At 46.5% G+C, this 14,643-nt stretch overlaps 1 protein-coding gene across 9 annotated transcripts in view; it reads right to left on the bottom strand.

The window, feature by feature from the left end:
• Positions 1-2,302: 2,302 nt before the first annotated feature.
• Positions 2,303-14,643, bottom strand: part of BLNK (B cell linker) — a 545,638-nt gene continuing 533,297 nt past the window's right edge. For 6 of the 9 annotated variants that reach the window (XM_069239781.1, XM_069239782.1, XM_069239784.1 and 3 more), the window contains 3 exons: positions 11,815-11,898; positions 11,547-11,702; positions 2,488-2,747 (listed from right to left, as the gene is read on the bottom strand). In XM_069239781.1, coding sequence (XP_069095882.1) covers positions 2,628-2,747; positions 11,547-11,702; positions 11,815-11,898 — 360 coding nt within the window. In that variant the 3' untranslated portion in view covers positions 2,488-2,627. Of the gene's footprint in view, positions 2,748-11,546; positions 11,703-11,814; positions 11,899-14,643 lie in introns of all 9 variants that reach the window. The other 3 variants (XM_069239783.1, XM_069239785.1, XM_069239786.1) reach the window with 1 other exon arrangement.

The raw sequence follows: 14,643 nt of genomic DNA, 5'->3' as shown, positions 1-14,643 counted from the left end.
AAGTGAATAATCCAATTGGGGTATACCAATTTTACCCTGTTCTGAAGGGAAAGCACAAGCACTTTACCACTAATTAGCACATGTAAAGTGTTCAGCAAAGGAAGGCTGAGGTGACCCTGTAGAATGGGCCTGTTCCAACACCTACCTGCACCTCCATTAGATACATTAAATGAAGGAGTATTCCCGCCCCACTCCCACCATGGAAACGTGCTTACTTCTGCCTTTGGTAGAGGTATGTTTGCTTGTGTATCTAGGGACAGAGTCTACCTTCAAGAGGTATGTGAATGCCCCAAGCCTGCCTCAAAATTAAAATCTATTGTTACAGAAAAACACTATTCTAACATAATTTATTCTATTTTGCAAATCCTGATCCTATGAATCAAGATTTAGAATTTGTTTGTGAACTGTATATTCTGTGCGCCTAAATTCAACTTACATGTGGAAAACTATCAGTGAATGGCCCATAGTAACACCTGCGACCTGGAACATTCTTCTTATGAAAAGTGGAAAAGTGGCACATTTGCCACACAACAGGCAGAAAACGGACTCGCTGTGTGAAGTGTCCTACGGGAGATCAAAGAAGATGTCATAACATATTTTTATAGGATTAATAATGCATATACAACATTTTTTGATAGATCATGTGCCCGTCACCTTCAGAGCCATGCCACGTTCTGCCTTCTCGAAGCATTTAAATGTCATTTAACTGATTTCCTTGCTGGAGAGGGTTTAAAGTCTCTCTGCGTGCGTTTAGCTACTTTTCCCATCGATAAGAGTAGGAATTATTTTGTTTGGAGGCGATACATCATCGCCACACCAATAAATAAAATTGCTCCAGGTAAACATAGGAGCAAAAACTGGTTTATAACACACGAAAAGTGTATTTTTGTGCGTTATTTCTCCTTTTTCTACGCATTTCGGACTCCATTTTCCACTTGCTTAAAACTGGTAGTAAAAGCGAGCTCAAACCCTGAGCATGTGGAATTCGCTTCCCGCTATTAAACTGTGCCACTGCAAACGTGCAAACGTACCATTTCCACTCCGTTTTTTCACCATATCCAGAGTCTAGATCACCTCAACAATGTTCTCTTAGGTGCTCTGTGGATTGTTTTAGTCTGCTGCACGTTTGTTAATTTTCTGTATTGCATTGGAACTTTCATACAAAGTGACGCCCACTTAGGGAGACGCTAACCCAGAAGGTCATACAACATTAATGTGTGGTTCATAACACTGTGAGCTTGCAGATCACCATGCCTAAACACACTGACCTGTCATTCTGCATGTATGGGCACAGCCACATTTGAACTTGTGCTCACATTTTGCCGCAGTTGCAGATTTTTCTGAACCGGGCTAATTTTTTTCATCATCAGAGTCTGACCTACAACAAGACAGAGAAAGACAGAAAAGAGTGAAAGTATTGATAGATGGATATGGATACAGTGGCAAGGGGAGATTGAAAAAGAAAGTGAGGCATGAGCTAAAGAGACAGGAAGTGTATATTTATTGGTGGACGAGGCATGAGGGGGAATCAAAACTAGGCATTGGCAGCCCCGGCAATATCTCCCAAAACAGCTTTGGGCCCATTTACTCATTTATTTTACAGATTAAGTACTGAACTGAACTGATGGATATGTGAGGAGGGTGTCTGGTACCTTTAACTGCAGATCGAACGATGTTGAATGGAAGGCAGGATGCAGGGATCCGCATTCTGCCCTCATACACAGCACAGGCCATTGTGTAATGACAGACCATGAATGACGGTAAATATATGTTCTTTTGCTTCACAACATTTCTCGACATTTGTAGCAGCGAACGCAATTGTGGCTGCTCAGGCGAGTCATAATATTGACAATTAGTTTGCACCAATTATACTGCTGCAAGGCTAACTAGTTGGTGAAAGGCACCAGATAAATATTGCTTTCGGTGCAACGCAATATACAAACCAAACGTTTTGCTTTATGGTACAGGTACAGTAATAACTTATAGGCTTTGGGTCGCCAAATATATGATATAAATCAGACGCTATACGTGTAAGCAAAAGAGAAAAACAAAAATATTGATCTATGCAGACATTCGTTCTCACTCCTTTCGAGTGTGTTGCACTAGCCAGGGTGCACGTTTTCTGTCCTGGTCCACGCCTAAACGGCGCAAGGATCCTTGTCACGGTTGTCAAACTGAAACCACCTCACGCACGCCCCCTACACCCCCCCCCCCCCCAAACAAACTCCCCTCTCCCCTCCCCCTCCCAAGATTGGGTGGTCCCTTCTTGAAATATATGTTTCTGAAGAATTCTCTTTTCACACACTAGCCACCGTGGTTTATTTGAAAAAAATGACATAAATTCTTGACTTTCATAAGGTACCTATAATATACACACACACCTAGCGGAGGCTATCTTGTGTCAGATATCTGCTTCTACCTGGAATGGCCATCTTTAGGTCCATCTGTAAAACAACATACAACGTGAATCTGGAGAAACTGAGCACCAGATCCCAGGGAATGTCTTCGAAGTACAACTGTGCTTGATTTCAGTGCTGCTATTTCCAGAGCTGCTCTCCTTTCCAATAACAAGTCCTGTTGCCAAGGTGAACATGTTCAGTTCTACAGTGGAGGACGTCTCTGCCCGACTAGCTGACTCTGACGGCATGTCTGAGCTTAGTCGAATCCTTGGTGTTGTTCTGGCTGTCAATGAGCACCAGCGGGGATCGCTGGTGATTCTGCACCATCTCTGCGACACTGGTGAACCGCTGCGGGGTGGAAGTAAAAGCGAGAGGTGGATGAGTTCACCTATAGCTCACACATACTCTTCGCCATGAACATGGGAGAAACTGCAATGCGCATTTTGTGACATTTTTCGAAAACAAGGTTCAATTCACATTTGTTGCCTAGGTTTGTGGAAAGGCTCCAACGAAATAAAAACAATAGCTAATTCTATTTCTGAAAATCACAGTACAGAGTGGTTCACTTTGAAAACACCATCTTGCATTTGGAGGAGTTTGGGTACTTGGAACAATTCTAACAATTTTCTCCCCGCTGTGTGGAGTCACTTTCAGGTGTGTGATTTCTAGACGCCTCACAGTGCAAGAAACGAATTTCCTCACACAGAGCTATGTACTCTTCTATGTTAAGGAATCTCTAAGGAATCAACGAGCAAGTAAGCTATTTTTCTATTCAGATTTTCATAAAGGGCGATTTGTTTTTGCAGATTTTCATTGAGGGAGTCCACATGTTTAGGCCTGGCTGCAGTCTGCTGTAGCCGTCTTTAGACCAGATGTAATTAATCCCAGAAATAAATGCAATAGGAAGTACAGAGAAAGGTTTGGATTTATGTCACCCCCTCTACAGACATTGGCTTTCATTATTTTTTCTTAGTTCGGCAGTGCTTGGAGCAGCTGCCCATCAAAGCCCTGGATTTTGGTAGGTATATCTGTTTATCTAGCTAAAACAATTAACAGTAAGGCTAAATTTAGGGTTTGGCGCAGGTCGTAGTAAAGGGTTGTTGGGGTAATTTTAGGGATTGGGGTGGGTAGTGCTAAAGGGAGGTAAGGGTACTTTTAGGGTTTGGGGGTGGACAGTGCTAATGGGAGGTAAGGGAATATTTATGGTTAAGCGTAGGTAGAGGAAGTGTTGAGGTAGCAACATAAATGCGGGACTGCCTCTCAGATTCCTGCCTTCCATGAATGCTAATCCAGCCGGAACATAGCATTGGCTACAGTAGTGATCAGCTCCAATGAGCCAGGTGGTGCGTCCTGGGGTTTAAGTACCATGAGTGCAGCAAGCGCAAGGGCACCAGAATCTCACAGTATGGGGGTTTATTACTGTTTTGATACTGTATAAATACTTTACATGTTGCCCTAAGTTAAGCTTGCCTGTTCTCTGCGAAAGCTGCCAGGGGGCTCAGTGCAAGTTAATTTATTGAATTTTAGGGTTGACCTTGTCAAGAAGTGTTGTTGTTCCTTGGTGTAAGCAGTCGGGCATACAAAAAATGCTTCACTTTCTGTAAGATCTGCTTTGTGAAATGAATAAAATTCAATTCTTATCCTAAACTTGGGATAAAATTTGAAATCCTTCAGTGTTTTTGCCTTGTATACGCATTTGCTGTTTGTTGGGTATGTGCTTCCTGTTAGAAATGGAGTCTTTGGTTGACAGTCAGGTTACCCCCTGTTCAAGCAAGGACCCTCACTCTAGTTAGGATAAAAAGAGAATCACCCTCAGCTAACCCCTGCTTACCCCCTTGGTAGCTTGGCAGAGCAGTAGGCTTAACCTCAGAGTGCTGGGCGTAAAGTATTTGTACCAACACACACAGTAACTTAATGAAAACACTACAAAATGACACAACACCAGTTTAGAAAAATAGGAAATATTTATCTAGACAAAACAAGACCAAAACGACAAAAATCCAACATACACAAGTCAAGTTATGATTTTTTAAAGGTTTCAAATAAAAAGAGTCTTTAGGTAGTTGTAACAACACACTAGCGCTGCTAGCGTGAAAATGTACCTGGTTTGCGTCAAAAATAACCCCGCACGGGCGGTGTGCGTCGAAAATAACCCTGCACGGTTATATGCGTCGAAAACAGCTCGGCACGGCGATGCGCGTCGAAAAAGCCAGCCACGCGACGGTCCGAAAGTCCCGCGGCGCAGGTTGCGATCTCTCAGCCTTCGTCAGCGATGCTGCGCGTCGTTTCTCCTGCTCCGGGCGTCGATTCTCCGGTCGCGTTTCCTGCGGCGTCGTTTCTCAGCTGCGGAGTCGGCGTCGCGTCGTTTTCTCAGCCGCGCTCGGATTCGCGTCGATCTTTTCTCCGCACGGCGCTCGGTGCGTGTATTTTTGTCCTTAGGCTGCCAGCCTCTCCTTTCAGGGTCCCAGGCACTGGAAGGGCACCACAGAGCAGAGTAGGGGTCTCTCCAGAGACTCCAGGTGCTGGCAGGAAGAAGTCTTTGCTATCCCTGAGACTTCAACAACAGGAGGCAAGCTCTACATCAAGCCCTTGGAGATTTCTTCTTCAAGATGGAAGGCACACAAAGTCCAGTCTTTGCCCTCTTACTCTGGCAGAAGCAGCACTGCAGGAAAGCTCCACGAAGCACAGTCACAGGCAGGGCAGCACTTGTTCCTCAGCGATCAGCTCTTCTCCAGGCAGAGGTTCCCCTTGATTCCAGAAGTGTTTCTGAAGTTTGTAAGTTTGGGTGCCCTTCTTATACCCATTTTAGTCTTTGAAGTCACCTTCCTTCAAAGGGGACTCACACCTTCTTGTGAAATCCTGCCTTGCCCAGGCAAGGCCTCAGACACACACCAGGGGATTGGAGACAGCATTGTCAGAGGCAGGCACAGTCCTTTCAGATGAGAGTGACCACTCCACCCCTCCCTCCTAGCAGAGATAGCTAATCAGGAAATGCAGATCACACCCCAGCTCCCTTTGTGTCACTGTCTGGTGTGAGGTGAAAAACAACCCAACTGTCAAACTGACCCAGACAGGGAATCCACAAACAAGGCAGAGTCACAGAATGGTTTAAGCAAGAAAATGCTCACTTTCTAAAAGTGGCATTTCCAAACTCACAATCTTAAAATCAACTTTACTAAAAGATGTATTTTTAAATTGTGAGTTCAGGGATCCCAAACTCCACATGTCCATCTACTCTCTAGGGGAATCTACACTTTAATCATATTTAAAGGTAGCCCCCATATTATCCTATGAGAGAGACAGACCTTGCAACAGTGAAAACGAAATTGGTAGTATTTCACTGTTAGGACATATAAACCACATTACTATATGTCCTACCTTATCCATACACTGCACCCTGCCCTTGGGGCTACCTAGGGCCTACCTTAGGGGTGCCTTACATGTAAGGAAAGGGAAGGTTTAGGCCTGGCAAGTGGGTACACTTGCCAAGTCGAATTTACAGTGTAAAAATACACATACAGACACTGCAGGGGCAGGTCTGAGACATGATTACAGAGCTACTTATGTGGGGGGCACAACCAGTGCTGCAGGCCCACTCGTAGTATTTGATTTACAGGCCCTGGCACCTCTAGTGCACCTTACTAGGGACTTACTAGTAAATCAAATATGCCAATCATGGATAAACCACTTACATACAATTTAAACAGGAGAGCATATGCACTTTAGCACTGATTAGCAGTGGTAAAGTGCTCAGAGTTGAAAAGCCAACAGCAACATGTCAGAAAAACATAGGAGGCAGGAGGCGAAAAAGACTGGGGATGACCCTGCATAAGCAAAAGTCCAACACGACCCCCTACCAGCCTAAAGCCAGGGGAGAACAATCAATACCTTGATGTACTTCCCTGATTGGGGCGATAGAACAGGGACCCAGGCCCACAACAGCAGGGGCATGTTCCAGTTCTACGCCTTCCTGACTCCAGTTGGATCCCTCTGTCCATACTCTCAGGGCCCACTAAGCTAACCCATGGGGAACCCTTCTCCACATCTACAGACACCATCTGTGCAACACCTAACTTTACTTTGCTCACAGATGTATTGCAATGGGCAGATAGTACCACCAGGGCCAACACAGTGGTGTTGCCCACTCCACCCCCGGGGTGTGACTCTCGTCCTCCCCCCCCCAGGGGCAACTCTGTCCACCAGGACAGCAAGCCACAGTGGCCCCAGACAACTGTCAGGGATGAGAGCCCGACCTCAGGCCTCTCTAACCACTGTGACTGTGGAGAGTGGGGGGTGGTAGCCCCAGGTGCCTGGCACCCTTTGACCACTCTCTCTTCCACCAGGTCAGGGATGTTAACCTGACCCTGGTCCTCCCCTCTGGGGCTCTGTACCCTCCCCGCAGAAGCGGCACCCCCAGAGTCAAAAACTGTCAGGGTGCTTGTAGAAGCAGTCCTGCACAATTCTTCCATCAGTGCAGGGATGTTAACCTGCAACTGATCCTCCAACCTGGGGTCTGTACCTTCAGGTTGGACCAGGGCCAGGGGTGAGGCTTCCCTCCCCCTGCCCTCTCTTCTGGGGTCCTGAACCACCCAACTAGGAGCGGCCCCCCCAGAAGACAACATGGTAGGGGCACTGTTAGCAGTAGCCCCTTCCTCCAGGTCAGGGGGGACACCCTTAACCTGGCCTCCCAATCCAGGGCCTGTACCCACAGACTGGATCACTGCCTGGCAAACCAGGACTTCTTGGGGGGCATACCTACCCCCTACCAGGTCAGAGTTTACCCTCTGAACCTGGTCATCCAACCCAGGGTCACCACCCTGCGGTTGAACCACTGCCTGGCACACCAGGACTTCCTTGGGAGCACACTTACCCCCCATCAGGTCAGAGTTTACCCCCTGAACCTGATCATTCAACCCAGAGTCACCACCCTGCGGTTGAACCATTGCCTGGCACACCAGGACTTCCAGGGGGGCACACTTACCCCCCTCAAGGGACACACTGTCCCGAAGGGCCACACAAGAGTCTGGCTGGCGCAGGTCTCCTGACCTCTGCCCATCTGACAGAGTCTGGATTCCCCCCAACCCAGAAATGGTCTCACCAAGGTCATTCATGGGGGGCTCTGCTCTCAGAGCTGACCCCTGACCCTCCAGGTTCTCCACTGGGGTCCGCAACCCCCCTCAACCCTCTGTCTGGACTTCTGCACCCCCTCACTAGGAGTGGTACTGCCAGACACCAGAACTGGTGGGACGCTGGCTACAGCGGCCCCCCCAAGTTCTCCTGACACTGTGGGGTCTCCCTCAACAGATGGCCCTATGGTACAGGCTAGGCTCCCCTCCTGGGGTTCCCGCAGGGAACCCTCCAGGACCTGGGACCGGATCTCGGGCACCTTGGGCCTCAACCCATCCCCATTCCCTCTCCTCTGAGACTGGACATGGGGTCCCTCACCCATCCCACTACACTGGGACCTACCTGGGACACTACAATCCTTCCCTACCTCACCTGGTTGGGAACTACCTAGACCACTCCTCTCAGGAGCACCCCCAAATGCCTCTTCAGACTCTCTGGTACTCACCCAGAAGTCTGCCTCCATTGTAAGCTCCCTGGGGTCAGAGAACTCACACTCCACCTGGTGTTGGCATAGCTCTGGAAAATAAGGACTAGACATATGCTCTCCAGCAATTACATCACTCAGCCCCTCACATGAATTAACCAAAGTACCCTTCACCCAACCATCCAGTGACTCTGCCTTGAAAAAGCACCCCACATCACCCTCCTGAGACTGGTGAGACAGTACCTGACTGTCCCTGACACTCAACCCACACTCTTCTGGGATGTTTTCACACTCCATAACCAGGACTTCTACCTGGGGGGAACCCCTCTCCCTGTCACTCTCACCTAGAGTCAGTAGAGTGTCCCTCCCACCAGTAGGAATATGACTCCCCATGCCAGTTCCCCAATCCACCTCAGGGACCCTGTGCATCACTGGAGCTACCTCATACCCCTGAACCTCCTGGCGTGTGTTAACTCCCTCCTTCAAGTAGGGCACCACCTCTCTGGGCATGTGCACTTCTGCAGCATCACTGGATATACAATTGTTGCTGCCACCATTCCAGCTGGACTCAGCCCTCATGACTTCCAGCTCTTTCAATTTAAGCTCGTAAGCATAAATCATTTTTTTAATCTCTAAGTTCCTCCTCCTTTCTTCCAACTTTTCCCACTTGTCATACTCCCTTTGCATCCTCAATTTTTCTGCCTCCAACCGGCGAACCCTTTCTGCCTGTCTGTCCTGTACATCTTTAGGAGTCAGACCCTTAGACGACACCCTGATACCCCTCCTGGGGACCCTCCCCCCAGGCGTAACAGGTACCTCCACTACACCACTGTGTATCCTCTGCACTTCCCCACCCACATTCTCCTCCTCTGTGTGCCCTCCAGCCTTCTTGATTGTCACCCCGGCCCTCTGTGCCTGTTGCAGCTCCCCCTCCCTGGTGGAGCTCTCAGTGGGACAGTCAAGATCTTTAAGGAACTGTTTCAATTGAGCAACTGAGTACTCCTTCAGTTTCTCCATTTCAAACACAGCTCCAGCTGTTGCATCTCCAGATTGAGACATGATGGTCACAAGTGCAAGGTTCCAAAGGCAGAAAAAAAATAATTTCCCAATGAAGTAAAAAGAATCAGTCAAGGGATCAGCAAAATCATGGAAGTAGAATAAAAAGAGTCCTTAAGAGAAAAATCAAAAGATCACCAAACAAGTAGTATGTGGTCACGTAGTGGTCTGAGATCAAAACAGTAGTGTACACTCAATTACTGTATGTCAAGTACAAATACAAGTCCAAATCCCGACCGCTGGTCACCAATGTTAGAAATGGAGTCTTTGGTTGACAGTCAGGTTACCCCCTGTTCAAGCAAGGACCCTCACTCTAGTTAGGATAAAAAGAGAATCACCCTCAGCTAACCCCTGCTTACCCCCTTGGTAGCTTGGCAGAGCAGTAGGCTTAACCTCAGAGTGCTGGGCGTAAAGTATTTGTACCAACACACACAGTAACTTAATGAAAACACTACAAAATGACACAACACCAGTTTAGAAAAATAGGAAATATTTATCTAGACAAAACAAGACCAAAACGACAAAAATCCAACATACACAAGTCAAGTTATGATTTTTTAAAGGTTTCAAATAAAAAGAGTCTTTAGGTAGTTGTAACAACACACTAGCGCTGCTAGCGTGAAAATGTACCTGGTTTGCGTCAAAAATAACCCCGCACGGGCGGTGTGCGTCGAAAATAACCCTGCACGGTTATATGCGTCGAAAACAGCTCGGCACGGCGATGCGCGTCGAAAAAGCCAGCCACGCGACGGTCCGAAAGTCCCGCGGCGCAGGTTGCGATCTCTCAGCCTTCGTCAGCGATGCTGCGCGTCGTTTCTCCTGCTCCGGGCGTCGATTCTCCGGTCGCGTTTCCTGCGGCGTCGTTTCTCAGCTGCGGAGTCGGCGTCGCGTCATTTTCTCAGCCGCGATCGGATTCGCGTCGATCTTTTCTCCGCACGGCGCTCGGTGCGTGTATTTTTGTCCTTAGGCTGCCAGCCTCTCCTTTCAGGGTCCCAGGCACTGGAAGGGCACCACAGAGCAGAGTAGGGGTCTCTCCAGAGACTCCAGGTGCTGGCAGGAAGAAGTCTTTGCTATCCCTGAGACTTCAACAACAGGAGGCAAGCTCTACATCAAGCCCTTGGAGATTTCTTCTTCAAGATGGAAGGCACACAAAGTCCAGTCTTTGCCCTCTTACTCTGGCAGAAGCAGCACTGCAGGAAAGCTCCACGAAGCACAGTCACAGGCAGGGCAGCACTTGTTCCTCAGCGATCAGCTCTTCTCCAGGCAGAGGTTCCCCTTGATTCCAGAAGTGTTTCTGAAGTTTGTAAGTTTGGGTGCCCTTCTTATACCCATTTTAGTCTTTGAAGTCACCTTCCTTCAAAGGGGACTCACACCTTCTTGTGAAATCCTGCCTTGCCCAGGCAAGGCCTCAGACACACACCAGGGGGTTGGAGACAGCATTGTCAGAGGCAGGCACAGTCCTTTCAGATGAGAGTGACCACTCCACCCCTCCCTCCTAGCAGAGATAGCTAATCAGGAAATGCAGATCACACCCCAGCTCCCTTTGTGTCACTGTCTGGTGTGAGGTGAAAAACAACCCAACTGTCAAACTGACCCAGACAGGGAATCCACAAACAAGGCAGAGTCACAGAATGGTTTAAGCAAGAAAATGCTCACTTTCTAAAAGTGGCATTTCCAAACTCACAATCTTAAAATCAACTTTACTAAAAGATGTATTTTTAAATTGTGAGTTCAGGGATCCCAAACTCCACATGTCCATCTACTCTCTAGGGGAATCTACACTTTAATCATATTTAAAGGTAGCCCCCATATTATCCTATGAGAGAGACAGACCTTGCAACAGTGAAAACGAAATTGGTAGTATTTCACTGTTAGGACATATAAACCACATTACTATATGTCCTACCTTATCCATACACTGCACCCTGCCCTTGGGGCTACCTAGGGCCTACCTTAGGGGTGCCTTACATGTAAGGAAAGGGAAGGTTTAGGCCTGGCAAGTGGGTACACTTGCCAAGTCGAATTTACAGTGTAAAAATACACATACAGACACTGCAGGGGCAGGTCTGAGACATGATTACAGAGCTACTTATGTGGGGGGCACAACCAGTGCTGCAGGCCCACTCGTAGTATTTGATTTACAGGCCCTGGCACCTCTAGTGCACCTTACTAGGGACTTACTAGTAAATCAAATATGCCAATCATGGATAAACCACTTACATACAATTTAAACAGGAGAGCATATGCACTTTAGCACTGATTAGCAGTGGTAAAGTGCTCAGAGTTGAAAAGCCAACAGCAACATGTCAGAAAAACATAGGAGGCAGGAGGCGAAAAAGACTGGGGATGACCCTGCATAAGCAAAAGTCCAACACTTCCCATTGTGAATGAGGGAATATTAAGGATCTGTCCCTTGAGAAATGTTTATCTTAGACCCGTGTGAGCAATTCAGTTTGCACAAACACAGTATATTTTTTCCACACATGTGCTCAAGTTGCATGAAGCAAATATACTGTGTAAATATATTAAATTTGACTCACCTCTTCTCCACTTTTTTCCCTTCCCAAGGCGTATTGCCCTGTCGATTCAATGTAGCGCACAGGAATATTATAAACTTTCCGGTTGAAGAGTACTACTAATGTGTATGGCTGCTGTAAATCTTGCCCAGAACTTTTTCTTATGAGGAAAGCTCCATCCTGTGCCAAAAAAGGAGATTGTTTTAATGTTGATGTTTGTCTTATTTTGTTACAATGTGATACAAAAGCATTATACTATCTACTATGTTGAATTTGGCTGTATTTGTTTTACCTTGTTCGATTTCTGCAACGCTTCCTCTGCGGCTCTGCGATCACAAGACGAAGCATACCACTCTTTGCTATAGACCCCAGCTTCCTTCAGTTAGAAGACAAGACCGTATTAGAAAGAATACAGGACAGCACAATGGTGTACTATATGGATTGCCATTAAAGGCTATAAGGTTGTATGGAGGTTAGGGGTGACCAGATAAAAAAACTAAAAAATCTCGGACAGTTCAGAAAAATAGAACAAGGATTACAACTTTTAGGCGCATCAACATAGAAACACAGAAGAGGCACTGACAAAATAAATGGAATGCAAGTTTTAAACCCAGTGTCGTAACTTTTAATTAAATTGCTTTTGTATAACAGCAGCTAAATAGCCCTGCTTTGGAATCAGGCCCGGTTCAAGAGGGTGGGCCAGGTGGGCCAGGCCCTCCCAAAATATCTGTGTGGCCCACCCAAGGCCCAGTTACAAGTAAAGAACAATCCTTTGGTCTTTTACTTGATACAAAAAATAACAGTACTGCAACCTCTCTCTGAAACTCAAAATGTGCAGGCTTTCATGTACTGTATAATGTCAATGCCTAGTGCTACTGCTAGTGGCTGGGGGCAGGGGTGAGCTCAGAGGGGATGGTTGCTATTACTGTGCAAGTGTAATAGAAGGTGTCCCTGAGACAGCCCGCTATACTGAGACCACAACCTCCCATGACACACTAATTAAGAGTTGAAGACAGTTTTATGGTAAAAACAATGTGAAGGAAATTGTTATGTCAAGAAAGTTCTTGAAAATGTCCATCCAATCAGGATATATATCTTAGTAGTGGCTTATTTTATTTTATTTCTGTTGTGACACTATTCCTATTTTAGGGCCGTGGGCCCTAGAATTATGCAGCAGAAGAAAACCAAATTAGGCTGCAGGATTGACTAAAGTATCTGGCAAGAAAAGACAAAAAAAGATGTGTAATGCGACAAAGTTTGGGCTAGTATTACTTCATTATTTTTACATTTATATTCTTTAACACTGTCTGGGCAAAAGTTATACCTCGTTAGTACCAGCTTAATACGAAAATACAGCAATAGGTAACTGAAAGATGATCAATCAGCCTTTGTGAAAGCCTTCCATTGTGCAGCAATATGTGTCACAGATTTCTTGTAACTTTTGATCCGTTTGAGCTAGAAATATGTTTTTATAAAACTGTAAATTATGCAGCAGATAATGGATTTTGTGACAAATGTGGCAAATTCCATAATTATACGGAATACCCTGCAGTCGCAGAATTGCATAATGTAGTCCACCATGCTGCATAATTTGGTCCTTGTGTGTTTCATAATTCCAGTGGCCCGAGTATAGTGCTGCTATTACTCCCCGGGTCCAAAACTGATAAGAGAAAAGTGGGTGAGGTGGAGAGAGGGGAAGGTTAAGCAGAGTGACGGAAGGAGAACAGGAATGAGGCTAAGGTAGGAGGGCGAGGAGTGAGACAAAAGGAGGATGTTGAGGGGAGGAAGGACGGTGAATTGGAAAGATAGGGGTGGGTGAGCAAGGGCGAGAGGAGGGTGAGGGACAGAGAGGCGGACGATGAAGAGAGAGAAGGGTGAGGTGGAGAGAGAGAAGAATGAAGTGGAAATAGAAGGGTAAATTGGAGGAAGAGTAGGTTGACGCACATTGAGAGGATGTAGAGGTCAGAAGGGAGAGAAAATAGGATGAGGCAGAAAGAGAGGAGGGTTAGGTGAGAGAAATATGAGGGTGAAGTAGAGAAAGAGAAGGGAACAGCAAGAAAATAGGTGGATAAGATAGAGAGAGGGTAGAATGATGTTAAGAGTATGAGGTGAAAGGAAGTAGAGGGGGAGGGGAACAAACATGAGGGTGAAGTGAATAGAAAGTAGGGTGAAGTAGGGTAAAAGGAAGTTAAGATGGAGAGAAAAGCAGAGTGAAGTGGAGAGAGCAAAAAAGACCAAGCCCATAAGTATAAGTCTCTACAAAATATACAGTCTAAACTAGTAGACATACCATCGTAGTGGGTAGCAAAATCAGCTCACACACACCTAGGAGTCTCTGGACCAGCTCATTCTTTTTTATGGCCAACCCATGCTTCGTCATGGCCCTCCCAGGTCCCAAATCCTGGAACCGGGCCTGTTTGGAGTACATAAAAACACGCATCCCACAGTTTTCAGCCGGGACAGCTCTAAAACCCAGGACATGAGTCAAATTTGCCTGAATCTGCGTGGACAGCTTGTGAAAGACCAGGACTGTCTAGAAAATCGGGGACACCTGGTTGTGCTAATGGAGGTTTCCAGGGGCCTGAAACAGCAATACACACTTGGATGTGTGTTTCACTGAGTTGTGATGTAAGAAATACACATTAGCACCTGGCATGGATCGTAGGACCTAGACAGACAATCCGAATGCTTCTTCTGGTGCCAACGTATCGGGCCTGTAATTGTGGGGGGCAGAGAAAGAACTGCTGTGGCTTAAATCATGTTAACAGTCCAAAAAGTAAGACATTTCCAATGTGGATAGCTGATACAAGAAATAAACTCCCCTTTAAGGCCCTATATGCAGGGCCAATGGAGTTATGGGGCAGATGAGGGCCAAATTATGTGGCAATGAAAGCCAAATTATGCGGCATAAGGCGGCACGTTTTGCAATAGTATTACTTTAATATTTTGCCATTTTTACACTTGCTAAGTCTGTGTGGGCATTGATTGCACCTCATTAATGCCAGTTTAACACTCAAATATAGCAATAAGAAACAGGAAGGTGACCAGTTAAGCTTTGCAAAGAGACGTCCATTGTGCAGCAAGACATGTTGCTGTGTTTTTAGTAACTTTTGAACCGTTA

The sequence above is a fragment of the Pleurodeles waltl genome, chromosome 6 (genome assembly GCF_031143425.1).
Source record: "Pleurodeles waltl isolate 20211129_DDA chromosome 6, aPleWal1.hap1.20221129, whole genome shotgun sequence".
Lineage (NCBI taxonomy): Eukaryota > Metazoa > Chordata > Amphibia > Caudata > Salamandridae > Pleurodeles > Pleurodeles waltl.
The sequence above is the reverse complement of the archived record's forward strand: the minus strand, read 5'-3'. Positions and strand labels throughout refer to the sequence as shown.